The 14,037-nt window shown below is 63.6% G+C and overlaps 1 protein-coding gene across 1 annotated transcript; it reads left to right on the forward strand.

Annotated features, from left to right (window-relative positions):
• The first annotated feature begins 829 nt into the window (after positions 1-829).
• LOC138067337 (scavenger receptor cysteine-rich type 1 protein M130-like) lies at positions 830-7,833 on the forward strand. Its single transcript, XM_068944085.1, is given in 14 exon segments — positions 830-941; positions 1,491-1,811; positions 1,986-2,000; positions 2,003-2,293; positions 2,436-2,744; positions 2,994-3,308; positions 3,799-4,026; positions 4,202-4,534; positions 4,774-5,160; positions 5,457-5,594; positions 5,931-6,032; positions 6,256-6,339; positions 6,636-6,764; positions 6,955-7,833. Coding segments are annotated over 14 exon segments (2,844 nt in total). The 5' UTR covers positions 830-874; the 3' UTR covers positions 7,080-7,833.
• Positions 7,834-14,037: the final 6,204 nt, after the last annotated feature.

Raw genomic sequence — 14,037 nt, forward strand, 5'->3', positions numbered from 1 at the left:
TCTGTCAGAAATGCAGCTGGCTGAGCAGAAGCAACTGGCAAGATGCTGCCTGATGACAGGATCCCACAGACACGTGTGCTGGGGCAGGAGCGCAGCGGCTCCACCTCACGCTGCCCCACATCGGTAAGTGGGCTGCCACAGCCACTTCCAGGCGGGGGCTGGTGTGCAGTGGGGTGGGAGCCACCTCCTTCCTGGCTCCGTGCTGCGTGGGGCGAGCACGGCTCCTGCGGGGGCTCGTGGGTTGCAGGCCACACACCTGCAAGCAGCACAGGCGGTTTCTAGCCTAGAGGCAGCCCCAGGGCGTGTCCTGTGTGGAGGGCCACAGAGCCAAGGTCCCTCAGGATTTCCCCCTCACCGGTGCCAGAGGGGGGACCCACAGCACAAAGGAGCCTGCAGCACATGCTGTCCCCCAGCAGAGCAGGGTCCCTGTCGATGCAGGGCTCTTGTCAGAATCCCCAGAACAGCAGGGCCAGACCCAGCCCCATGCGGGCACAGCCGTGGAAGGGCCCGCACACCCTGCACCCGCTGCAGGCACCAAGGTGAGGAGCCCTGCTCAGCCCATCCGGATCCCCACAAGGATGGCTGGGCAAGCGCCCACCCACTGGTGAGGCGTGCGTGATGCCAGAAGTGGTGCCGAACCGCATATATGGGCATGTATGGGGATGGGGAAGGTTATTGGAGGCTGGGGCTCCGTCAGATGGGAGATAACCCTCCTGATAACGCCTCAAAAGGTGCCTGCTGCGTTGATTGGCTCCCCTGGCAGCGGGGCCTGTGCCTCTGCCTATATATTGCCCTCCCCGCTGCAGGGGGCTCGTGGTGGCCCGGGAGGCAAGCAGGAGCTGGGGGCTGCTCTGCGGGGCAGGAGGCGAGCGGGATGGCCACCACCAGCCAGCTGCCCACCAGGGCACTGGGGCTGCTCCTGTGCATGCAGCTGTGCAGGGGTGAGTGCCTGCGTGTTCTCTGGGGCTGGGGTCGCCTGCCCTCATGCCCAGAGTGGGAGGTAGCCCTGGGGCTCAGGTGGCTACCATGGGCTGAGTTGGGTCACCACAGGGATGTGCGTGCCTGGCTCAAGCGGGCTTGCTCGTGAGACTGGTGGAGTCATCTCACTAGGGCAGCCTTTGAGGGCTCCCAGAGCCTGGGCTGTGCTGGGGATGGGTCTTCTACTGATGCAGCTGAATGCTGGGCCCATGTGGCGGGATACATTCCCTGCCCTGTCCCCCTTGCATTGGGTGCCAGGTGTTGAAGGGCTGGGTATGGCCCTGCCTTTCTTCAAAGTGGGTGTCCTGCAGTGCCCAGGGCTTTTCCACCCACACGGCTATCCCTCGTGCCAAGGGTCGGGCTTGGAGCAGACAGTGGAGACTGGGAGAGCAAGGGACAGCCATGGGATGCACTCACCTGGGACAGGTGGACAGGGCAGGTTGTGATGGGCCCACGGGGTGCAACAATGGAGCTCAGTGCCCTCCTTTCTGGTCCCGCATGGGCACCCACAGGCACCGGGGAGCTGCGGCTGGTGGACGGAGGCAGCCGCTGCGAGGGCCGCGTGGAGGTGAAGCACGAGGGCCAGTGGGGCGCTGTGTGCAGCTATGACTTCACCTGGGTTGTCCGCGAAGCCTCCGTGGTCTGCAGGCAGCTGGGATGTGGCACTGTGGCAAGGACCTCCCCGTACACGCCGTTTGGGGCCGGGACCGGACGGATTTGGCTACAACCCATCTTCTGCAGTGGTACCGAGACAGCACTCCACAACTGCCGACACTATGGCTGGGGCCAGCATTACTGTGACCATGACAGGGACGTCGGAGTGACGTGCTCAGGTGTGGGATTGGGTGACCATGTTGGGGCACAGCCCCTTGGCTGTGCCGGGCCAGGAGAGGGCATGGTTCTGCCAAGGGCCTCCCCTCTGGGGCCTCCCCAGGCAGAGATGGGGTGAGGGAGTGGGACCGGGGCGCAGCACCCTCATGGCCTGCCTGCCCACATCTCTGATGCAGATGCCGTGGAGCTGAGGCTGGAGGTGGTCCCTGCGAGGGCAGGCTGGAGGTGAAGCTGCGGGGCCAGTGGGGAACAGTGGCGGATGATGAATGGGACATGGAGGACGCTGAGGTGGTGTGTCAGCAGCTGGGCTGTGGCTCAGCCCAAAGTGCCCCTGGCGTGACCCGCTTTGGGGAAGGGTCTGGACCAATTCATCTTGTACGGCCTGATTGTCGTGGTGACGAGTCTGCCCTTTGGGACTGCACAATCCCGGGATGGGGGCCGTACAATGGCCGCCATGGCTGGGATGTTGGTGTGGTCTGTCAAGGTAAGACCTCTGTGGCGGCTCCGTACAGCCTTGCACCTGGGTCCAGTGGTGGCAGCAGTAAGGCTCTTGGGCAGCCCCGTCAAAAGCCTCCCAGTGGATCTAGAGGGACCCCCAAGAGACCCCAGGCTCTCTGCCCCAACAGGATTTGTGCGGCTGGTCGGCGGGGACGGCGCCTGCTCGGGCCGCGTGGAGGTGAGGCAGGGCCGTGCCTGGGCCACCCTCTGCGAGGGCCGTGTGGACCTCAACACCGCCCACGTCATCTGCAAGGAGCAGGGGTGCGGAGCAGCTCTGGCCGTCACCGGGGCGGCGCGCTTTGGGGCAGGAGCCGGGCCCATCTGGGACGGGGGCTTCGAGTGTGCAGGCAACGAATCCCTCCTGTCCACCTGCGCCCGACGACTGCCCCACGGCCAGCGCTGCAACCACACCAGCGACGCCGGCGTCGTCTGCTCCCGTAAGAGCACGCAGTGAGGGGCAGAGGCTGCAGATGGGGGCTGCGGGGAGATGGGAAGTGGGCACAGGGTGGTCCTGGGCAGGGATGGGCGGAGAGGCTGCGGGCTGCCTTGTGGCAGCCCCCAGGGTGCCGGCAGGCAGAGGGGTCGGGGCAGGCAGAGGGCTGCCGTGCCTGCATGACCCCACCGTCCTATGGGGACAGCGCTCGGCACCGGGGCCCGTCGCCTCCAGCGCCCTTTCTCCATCGCAGCCTACACGGGCTTCAGGCTGGCCAACGGCAGCACGGCGTGCGCAGGGCGAGTGGAGGTGGAGGCGCGGGGCACCTGGGGTGCCCTCTGCGACGCCGGCTGGGACGAGCCCGACGCCCACGTGCTCTGCCACCACCTCGGCTGTGGCTTTGCCACCTCTGTGCCCCGCGGAGGGTCTTTTGGGGCAGGCACCGGCCCCGTGTGGCGCGACACCTTTCACTGCAGCGGCAGCGAGTCCCACCTGGCAGAGTGCCCTGCCACGGCGCTGGGCATCCCCGCCTGCTCGCCAGGCCACACTGCCACCGTCCAGTGCTCAGGTGCGTGTGGGGCGGGCAGCAGCGGCCACGAGGGCCTCCTGGCGGGCAGGGCACCGGGCACCCCAACACTGCGGGGTCCCACTCCCTGGGTTGCCACTGCCACCAGGAGCTGTGGGGCGCAGGGCGCGTCTCGGGCAGCACGGCCATTTCAGGCCAAGGGGAGGGCTGAGGCAGGTGCAGAGCAGGAGGGAGCCCGCCTAGAGGAGGGCAGTGGCGCCGGGCTGTCCCCCTCCGTGCCGGGGGCTCCGCGGCCCCCCCGGTGCTGCCATCTGCCCCGGTGCTGCTGCAGCCACGCCAGGGAGGGATGTGGCGGGCGCTCTCTGCTCTGCCCCACCGCCCCGGCCCCGCTGGCAGCCCTCGGAGGGCTCGCCGGCCATCGACGCCGCCTCTGGGCTGGCGGGGCCGGGGGCGGGCGGGGCCCTGCGGGCAGGCCCAGCCCCCAGCGCTCCCCGCAGCCCCCTCAGGACATGTGCCCTCTCGGAGGGACCAGGTGGCGCTGAACCCCTGCGGCTGGTGGACGGGGAGAGCCGCTGCGACGGGCGCCTGGAGATGGCCCTGGGCGACGCCTGGGGCCCGGTGCTGGCCGAGCGGTGGGACGCGAGCGGCGCCACCGTGGTGTGCCGGCAGCTGCGGTGCGGCGCGGCGGAGCAGGCCTACGCCGCCCCGCTGCTGGGACCAGCGTCGAGCCGCGTGGGGCTGAGCGGGCTCCGGTGCGCAGGCACGGAGGCTCGCCTGGCCCACTGCAACGCCACGGCCGCCACGGCTGCACCGGCGGGCCACGCCCACCAAGCGGCCGTGTCTGCTCGGGTGAGTGTGCCGGGAAGGGCCCCGGGGCCCTGGGGCACCGCCCGCACCAAAGGGGCTGCCCCAAGCCGGGCTGTCTCCCGCTGCAGGCAGCCGGCGCCTACGGCTGGTGAGCGGCCCCGGCCGCTGCGCCGGCAGAGTGGAGCTCTACGTCCGGGGCGCCTGGAGCAGCGTCTGCCAGGACTCGTGGCACCTGTCCGACGCCGCCGTCGTCTGCCGCCACTTGGGCTGCGGCCAGGCCCTGGCAGCGCCCGCCTCGGCCCGCTACGGCCGCGGCTCGGGGCCGCTGTGGCTGGGCGCTGGTGGCTGCTCCGGGGCCGAGGCCACGCTCTGGCACTGCCCGGCCCCGGCCCCGGCCCCGGCCCCGGCCCCGGGGCAGCGCGGGTGCAAGCAGGGCGCCGGCGCAGCAGCCGTCTGCTCAGGTCAGCACCGCCCTCCACCGGGGCCGGCGCCAGCGGCACTCTGGCAGCGGCCGTGGGGCCAGCCCTCCCCACTCGCCTCCCTGCCCACCTCCCAACACCCTGGGCACTGCCGGCGGGCAACGCGGCGCCTCGGCCCCGCCGATGTGGGCTCCTCTCGCTGCCTGGGGGAAGCGCTCGGGCTGGCGGGGCTGTGTGCCCGATGCCAGCTGAGCTGCCACCTCCGTGCTTGCCCCTTGCAGAGCTCACAGCCCTGCGGCTGGTGGGCGGCAGCGGCTGCGCCGGGCGCCTGCAGGTCTTCTACAACGGGACGTGGGGCAGCGTGTGCGCCAACGGCACCAGCCGCGCCACAGCCGCCGTGGTGTGCCGGCAGCTGGGCTGCGGGGCCGGGGGCAGCCTGGCGGCCGTCCCCGCAACCCCCCAGGCCGGGGGCCCCGCCTGGCTGGCCTGGGTGCAGTGCGGCGAGGGGGCCGACTCCCTCTGGCGCTGCCCCTCCGCCCCCTGGCACCTGCACCACTGCCGCTCCCCCGGGGACACCCACATCACGTGCCACGGGCAGCCTCCAGCCAACAGCGCGACTCCCACGCCAGCCCCCACCACCGCCTGCCCCGCCGGCGCAGCCTGCACAGGTAGCTCTGCCCGCCCAGGCCAGCACCGTGGCCCCACGCACCCTCCCGCTCTGGCCGCTGCAGTCCAGGGCAAGGCCAGCACCTCTGGCAAGGACAGACCTGCTGCTGGCCTGCTGCCACCCCTCCGCCCAACACAGGGCTTGACCCCAGGCCAAAGGGTGCCCTCCTTGGCCTCCCTGTCCCGGCAGCCACTCCCCTGCATCCCCCCCAGGCATCCACTCCTCCTCTGGACAATGCAGCATGCCAGAGGCTCCACGGCCTCCCTCCACCTCCACCGCCTTTCCATGTCCTCACAGGTGCCCCCAGGAACCCCCCAACACCTGCTGGGGCCATGCCGCTGACCACCGTCCTCTGCATCGTCCTGGGGACCCTTCTGTGCCTGGCCCTGGGGGCCCTTGCTGTGCAGGCATGGCGCTCCATGGCTCGGCGCACAGGTGAGTCCCACCGGGGGTCTCTGCGGCTGAAGCTACCAGGACGAGGGGTCCCGGCAGAGCCAGAGAGGCCTGGGGGCTGCTTATGTCTCCTGGCACTGCCCGGCCCAGCTGCACAGGCTGGGACAGGCACAGCAGAGCAGGCCAGAAGGCCAGTGCAGAGCTAGGGCAGGACCCGGCACAACATGGGCACCACGCAGGGGCACCACAGCCACTCCGATGACAGGGCAAAACCCCTATGGGGCTGGGCCACAGGGTTATCATGGGGAGAGCTGGTGACCTCCAGCATCCCACGCGCTGCACCCACGGCCTCGGGTTATCACTGCCCTTCATTTCCAGGCCCCCGCAGAGCTGCAGATACACTCTCAGAGGCAGAGGCCGTCTATGAGGAGCTCGACTACACCCTGACACCCGAGTACCAGCAGGTCCCCAGTGGCTCAGGTGTGTGCACCCTGGGCCTGACAGCCAGTGGCGCGTTGAGGCCCCCACGCAACCAGCTCAGCAGCCCGGCAGGGAGCCTGCCCACGTGCTGGCCACAGGGAGGGAGCTGCAGCAAGGGGGCCTCCTGGCCAGCGGCAGTCCTCGCTCTGCCAAGAGGACATCCTGTCCCCGCTGCTGGCCAGGCCATGGGGCCACACACCCTGCCATAACACCCCTTCTCCAGCCTCACCATCGCAGGGCTCAGGGACCAAGCTGCCCTATTACACCCAGCACAGCATGGAGGACAGCAACCCCGGGACTGCCGCAGGTACAGGGCCGGGGTGCAGGACCAGGCTGCCACGCACCCACAGGGGCAGCCCTCACACCGCAGCTGGTACCGGCACACACCTCATGCAGTGGGCAGGGCAGCACCTCCCCTTGGTCCTTTGCTGGGCCGCCTCTTGGAGTTGGGGACCGAGTGTCAGGGATGGTGGCTCCAGCCGAGAGCTGGCGGCCTCACAGAGCAGGCCCCAACGTGGGCATCCCCGGCACCGTGGCCGGTGGGGGCTGGCGTCACTGGAGCCCGGGCTTGGCCTCGCTTTCACTCTCTGCTGTCTGATGCAGACGTCCCTGGCCTGACCAGGCACGAACCCCCGGATGGGTACGATGATGCCTCCACCGTGCTGGAGCCAGGAGAGGCCGCTGCTCCGGGGTCAAGTGACGGAGGTGTGTGCGAGGCTGCGGCACTGGGAGGTAAGAGGTGTCGCAGCTGGCACAGGCAGCTCTGCCGTGACAAAGGCCATACTGTCCCTTTGGCAGAGCCAGCTCCCCTGCACTTTGCCGGGGAGATGGGCAGCACGGGGGCATGGAGGAAGCCCTGGCCGGGGCCTGGCATCTGGGGCATGAAGCAGCACCTGCCAGGCACTGGCCTTGCTGTCCACAGCGGGGAGACAGCCCTCCCTCAGCCCCCTAGAGCCGCCCGCAACCGCCACAGACGCCCTGGCCTCAACACACAGTGACACGGGCTACGACGACGTTGGCATTGGTAGTCTCAGGACGTCTCTCTGAGGACAGCAAGGCTGCCCCACAGCAGTCCCTGAGGACACGTGCGACACAGTAGGGCTCTGCCCCTGCGGAGCCACAGCCTGGCCATGGTGGGGATCACCCGCTCAATGTATAGCCCACTGGGGCCTGATGAGGACTGCGGGCACAGTGGGGAACTGCCTCCAGCCTCCCTCCCACGCAGCCCTTCAGCACTACCTGAGTTTCTGTACACTTCCCCTGGGACTGTCTCGCTTTGCGATTAAAAGCCCACAAGTGCTTGGAGGCTCGGCTCCAGGGCCAGTGCTCTTCTGCGAGAGCCCTCAGTCAATTGCTGCTCTGCGCCTGGTCCCTGGTGTCTGTACGCAGTGGGAAAGTGCCCCCGCTTGGGCACAGCGGCTGTTGGTTGTGCTGCATCTGGGAAAAGTGTGCCCGCGTGGGAGGTGAGCTTCCCCTGGGAGAGAGAAGGATGCCCAGCAGCTGTGAAGCGACTGTGGGCAGGCACTTGCCACCCTCGCCCCTGCCCTGGCAGAGGGCTCTGCCATGTGGGATGGAGGGAAAGTGCTGGGGTGGCACCAGGTGCTGGCCAGTGCCCTGCCCTTGCCTGGGTGCTGCTGCCAGAACTTAGAGGAGGTCAGAGAGGCCTGTAAGTCATGGCTGGGCTGAACAGCTTGGCCAGCACAGCCAGGCATGAGCAAAGGTCCCCTTGGCTCCCAAAGCCACCCCCACGATTACCGCAGATGCTGAACTGGCTGCCATTCCAGGCACTGTGTTGGAGAGAAACGAGGGTGCGGGGTTGGGGTCATGGCTCATTCACCAGACACACACCAGGAGTGTCATTGTCCCATGTCCCCGCTGCAGTCAGTGTGGAGAAAGGGGCCCTGTAGAGTGGGAGGTAGGACGCAGGTCCAGGCTGGGCTGAAGCGCCCCGGGCGCTGTCTCCCTCTGCCCTCCCCGCTCTGTACCTCCCCCTGGACTTGCAGGGAGCAGCATCTGGCAGCTCAGCAGTGGCATTGCCCACCCCAGGCCTATGCCACTCAGGGTAAAGAAGCCCTTTGTCTCTCTGCACGGCCTGGAAGGCCTTGGAGAGGCCAGGGCTTTCCAGAGCCTTTTCTCTTGTGCTGAGGAGTAAGTGCATCTCTACAGGGCCAACAGCATGCCACAACTCACTTTGCCCTGCACTGGGCCTTGTCTTCACAGCATCACAGAATGGTTGAGGTTGGCAGGGACCTCTGGAGATCATCGAGTCCAACTCCCCTGCTCAAGCACGGTCACCTCCAGCCCATTGCCCACGACCCTCTCCACACACCGCTGCAATAACTCCAAGCAGGGACACTCCACAACCTCGCGGGGCAACCTGCTTCGTCAGTGCTCTGGCACCCTCACACCAAACAAGTTTTTCCTCCTCTCCAGATGAAACTTCCTCTGTTTCAGTTTGTGCCCATTGCCTCGTGTCCTCTCAGTGGACACCTCTGACAAGAGCCTGGCCCCATCCTCTTGATGGGATTCATAACCACCTATAAGATCCCCCCTCAGTCTTCCGCTCTCCGTGCTGAACAGCCCCAGCCCAGAACTGCACACAGCACCCCCATGCTGCACCCGCTAAGGAGCACGTGGGGCCTCCCCAGGCATGAGTTGAGGGCAAGGATCACCTCCCTCGACCTCCGGCCAACACTCTAATGCAGCCCTGCACACCGTTGGCCTTCTTGGCCATTGGGGTCAGCTTGTTCTCCACCAGGCCTCCCTGCTCCTTCTATGCACACCTGCTTCCCACTACCTCAGCCCCCAGCCTATACCGGTGCTGGGGGTTGTCCCTCCCGGGCTGCAGGCCTCTGCACTTCCCTTCACTCAACTTCAAGACGCTCCCCTCTGCCCATCGCTCCACCCTGGCCAGCTCCCGCAGAATGGCACCTCTGCCCTCTGGCCTAGCAGCCACTCCTCCCACCTTTGGCTCATCAGCAAACTTGCTGCCAGCGCCCTCTCTCCCTTCCTCCAAGTCACTGAGCAATAACTTGAACTGTACTGCACCCACTCTTCACCCCTGGAGCACACCACGAGGGGATACACGCCGATCCACCTCAACTCTGTCCCGCTCTGCACAACCCTCTGAGCTCTGCCATACAGCCAGCTTTCAAGACACCACCCTCTCTGCTCCTCTCACCCACACTTCCTCAGCTTCCCTATGAGGATGTGAGGCGAGACAGGGTCCAAAGCCTTTCGCTAGTCAAGGGACACAGCATCCACTGCTCTCTCCTCATCTACCCAGCCTGGCGTCTCATCACAGAACGCTCTCCGGTTGCTTAAGCAGGATTTCTCCCCCATTCACTCCATGCTCACTGCTCTGGATCACTTCCTTAGCTGCCAAATGCTTGGAAATGGTGTCCAGGATGAGCTGCTCCATCACCTTTCCAGGCCTCGAGGTGAGGTTGCCCGACCTGCAGTTCCCTGCACCCCGCTTCTTGCCCGGTGGGAAGACTCACTCCAGTCCGACATTTGCTTTCTTCCAGGCCTCAGGCACCTTCCGTGATCGCTAAGCCCATCCTCCTCCAGCAAGGCCAAGTCTGCCTTTCGCCAGGCTTTCTCCCTGCTCTCCAGCACCCGGGAGTCCCGAGGTAAAGACCACTCTTGCCAGTAAAGACTGCACCAAAGGCCGCACTCAGCATCTCTGCCTTTTCTGTCTCCTCTGGCACCACCACCCTTGCCCCGTTCACCAGCAGGCCCACCGTTTCCCTACTCCTCCTTTTGTCACCCAGCTATTTTAAGAAGCCCTCCGTGTTGTCCTTCACATCCGTCGCCACATTCAACTCCCAGCGGGCCTTGGCCTTCCAAGACCCACCCCTGCCTCCTTGCACAACCTCCCTTTCTTCCTCCCAGGTTGCCTCAAGCTGCCTCCACACCAGCCCTTCTTCACGTTTGGCGAGTTCTCCCAAGCAAAGCCAAGCTGGGAAACTGACGTCGTGTGGCATTGCAGTGCTGGAAGAGTGGTTCCAGTGATGAGCAGCTCCTACCACATCTGGCTTCATTTGCAACTGGCTTTGCTTCTTGTTGGCTTACAGTACAAACAGCAGTGCAGAGCACACGTGGTGAGGGAGCTCCTTAGGCCTCTCTCACAGAATCACAAAATCACAGAATCGTTGAGGTTGGACTAGATGATCTCCAGAGGTCCCTTCCAACCTCCCTGCTCAAGCAGGGTCCTCTAGACCATATTGCCCAGGATCACATCCAGACGGGTTTTGAAGATCTCCAGGGAAGGAGACTCCACTACCTCTCTGGGCAACCTGTGCCAGTGCTCACTCACCCTCACAGCAAAAAAGGTTCTTCCTCTTCTTCAGATGCAACTGCCTGTGGTTCAGTTTCTGCCCCTTGCCTCTTCTCCTGTCACTGGGCACCACAGAGAAGAGACTGGCCTCATCCTCTTCACACTCCCCCTTCAGATACTTGCACACGTTGATGAGATCCCCTCTCAGTCTTCTCTTCTCCAGGCTCAACAGGCCCAGCTCTCACAGCCTTTCTGCAGAGGACACATGCTCCAGTCCCCTCATCCTCTTTGTAGCCCTCCCCTGCACTCTCGCCACTAGTGCCATGTCTCTCTTGCACTGGGCAGCCCAGAAGTGCACACAGTACTCCAGCTGAGGCCTCCTCAGGGCTGAGGAGACGGGCAGGATCACCTCCCTCCACCTGCTGCCAACACTCTTCCTCATGCAACCCCAGCATACCCTTGGCCTTCTTGGCCACAAGCCCACATTGCTGCCTCATGCTTCACTTGTTGTCCACCAGCACTCCCAGCTCCCTCTCTGCACACCTGCTTTCCAGCAGGTCAACCCCCAGCCTCTACTGGTGCCTGGGCTTATTCCTCCCGAGGTGCAGCACCCTGCACTTGCCTGGGTCGAACTTCAGCAGGTTCCTCTCCGCCCAACTCTCCAGCCTGGCCACGTCCCTCTGCATGGCAGCACAGTCTTCTGGTGGGTCAGACACTCTCCCCAGCTTTGGATCATCAGCAAACTTGCTGAGGGTGCACTCTGTCCCTTCAGCCAGCTCCTCGATGAAGACATTGAACAAGACTGGAGCCAGCACTGACCCCTGGGGGACACTGCTCTCTACAGGCCTCCAACTAGACTCTGCGCCACTGACCACAGTCCTCCGAGCTCTGCCATCCAGCCAGTTCTCAAGCCACCTCACTGGCCACTCCTCCAACCCACACTTCCTCAGCTTGCCCACGAGGATGTCATGGGAGGCAGCGTCCAAAGCCTTGCTGAACTCCAGGCAGACAACAGCCACTGCTCTGCCCTCATCTCCCCAGACACTCATCCCAGCAGACAAGCCTAGCACATTGCTCAAGCATGATTTCCCTTTGCGGAATCCATGCTCACTACTCCTGATCACCTTCTTGTCCTCCACATGCTTGGTGAGGACCTCCAGGATGACCTGTCCCTTCACCTTTCCAGGGATGGAGGGGAGGCTGACAGGCCTGGCCCTTTGGGAAGACTGGCGTGACACTGGCTTTCTTCCAGTCCTCAGGCACCTCTCCTGATCTCCAGGACCTTGCCAAGATGATGGAGAGTGGCCTAGCAATTACATCCGCCAGCTCCCGCAGCACTCGTGGGTGCATCCCTTCGGGGCCCATGGATTTGCGGATGTCAAGTTTGCACAAACGAGCTCTAAGCCCATCCTCCTCCACCAAGGGAAGGTCTTCTTTTCTCCAGACTTCCCCTCTTGTCCCCAGGCTCCGCAATTCCTGAGGACTGGCCTTAGCAGTAAAGACTGAAGCAAAGGCAGCATTCAATAACTCTGCCTTCTCTCTAGCCTTCGACACCAGGGCACCCGCCCCATTCAGCGGCAGGCCCACATTTTCCCTAGGCTTCCTTTTGCTATGGATGTATTTGAAGAAGGCCTTCTTGTTGTCCTTGACATCTCTTGCCAGATTTAATTCCAACTGGGCCTTAGCCTTCCTTCTCGCATCCCTGCACACTCTGACAACGTCCCTATAGTCCTCCCAAGTGGCCTGTCCCCTTTGCCACATTCTGTAGACTTCCTTCTTCTGTTGGAGTTTGGCCAGGAGGTCCTTGCTCATCCACGCTGGTCTCCTGCCCGCTTTGCTCGACTTCTTCCTCAGAGGGATGCACCGATCTTGAGCCTGGAGGAGGTGATGCTTGAATATTAACCAGCTTTCTTGGACCCCTCGTCCTTCTAGGGCCCTACCCCATGACAGTCCCCTAAGTAGGTCCCTCAAGAGGCCAAAGTTAGCTCTCCTCAAGTCCAGCATCGCAATCCTACTCATTGCCCTGCTCCCTCCTCACAGGATCCTGAACTCCACCATCTCATGGTCACTGCAGCCAAGGCTGCCCCCAACCTGCACATCTCCAACTAGACCTTCTTGGTTTGTTAGTACAAGGTCTAGCATTGCACCTCTCCTTGTTGGCATCTCCACCACCTGGGTCAAGAAGTTCTCCTCAATGCTCTGCAGGAACCTCCTGGACTCTTTGTGCCTAGCTGTGCTGTCTTCCCAGCAGATGTCAGGGTGCTTGAAGTCTCCCATGAGAACTAGGGCCTGTGATCGTGAGGCTACTGCCAGCTGTCTGTAGAAGGCCTCATCGACAACTTCCTCCTGATCAGGTGGCCTGTAGTAAACCCCCACAGCAGTGTCACCCATGCTAGCCTGCCCTTTAAGCCTTACCCATAGGCTCGCAACTTGCTCTTCATCCACCCCCCACCCCAGGCAGAGCGCCATACATTCTAGTTGCTCCCTCACATAAAGGGCAACTCCACCACCTCGCCTTCCTGGCCTGTCTTGCCTAAAAAGCACAGAGCCGCCCATGACAGCATTCCAGTCACGTGAACTATCCCACCATGTCTCTGTAACTGCAATGAGATCATGGTCCTGCAACCGCACACAGATCTCTAACTCTTCCTGTTTATTCCCCATACTGCATGCATTGGTATACAGGCGTTTCAGAGAGCCAGTCAAGCACGCAGGCTTCCCAGGAGAGGTGCAAGAAGATCCTCCATAGCCATGTTCCATGCTGTCTCCCCTGGCTGTATGCACCCGCTGGAGGCATCCTGACTCGAGCGGTGTTTTACTGACTCCCCTGCCACTATACCACTCCCCTTCCCCCATCTCGCCTAGTTTAAAGCCCTCCTTACCAGGCTGGCCAATTTGTTGGCAAAGACGCGCGTGCCCCGCTTGGTAAGGTGGATCCCGTCGCTCCCCATCAGCTGTTGATCTTCAAACAGGGTCCCATGGTCATAGAAACCAAAGCCCTGTTGCCAACACCAGCGGCGCAGCCAGTTGTTAACTTGGAAAACTCGTCTACTCCTCCTCCCATCCTTTCCTCTCACAGGCAAGATTGAGGAGAAAACGACCTGGGCTCCGAGATCTTTCACCACCATTCCCAGAGCTCTGAAGTCCCATTTGATGGTTTCCAATTTGCCTTTTGTGTCGTTAGCGCCCACATGGCAGAGCAGCAGAGGGTAGTAGTCCGATGCACGGACAAGCCTTGGCAGCCTTTCCATGACGTGTCTTCTTCGAGCCCCTGGCAGGCAGCAAACCTCTCTGGACAAGAGGTCAGGTCGGCAGATAGGTGCCTCTGTCCCCTGCAGCAGGCAGTCACCCACAACAATCACTCGCCGCTTCTTCCGGGGGTTCCTGCACGGCACAGGCTCTGCCAGGCCAGTTGCCTCCCTTGGAGCCATGCCCAGCTCCTCCTCAGCTTGGAGGGTGCTCAACTTGTTCTTCAAGGGTACGTCTTGAGGAGGAGCAAGAGCCTTTCTGCTTTTACGAGAGGTCACCAGCTTCCAGCCCTCTTCAACAGCGATATGATGCACCTTTACACACGGTACAGAGCCCTCCGACAACTCCGCTGCACTGGGGGTGGGGGGTGGGGGGGGGGAACTCCTGGAGCTGCACAGTCTCCGAGAATACCCTGTCAATCTCCTGCTCATCCTCTCCGATGCTACGCAGCCTACTAACTTCCTCCCGTAACTCCTT

Source organism: Struthio camelus, chromosome 5 (genome assembly GCF_040807025.1).
Source record: "Struthio camelus isolate bStrCam1 chromosome 5, bStrCam1.hap1, whole genome shotgun sequence".
In the NCBI taxonomy this organism is placed as follows: Eukaryota; Metazoa; Chordata; class Aves; order Struthioniformes; family Struthionidae; genus Struthio; species Struthio camelus.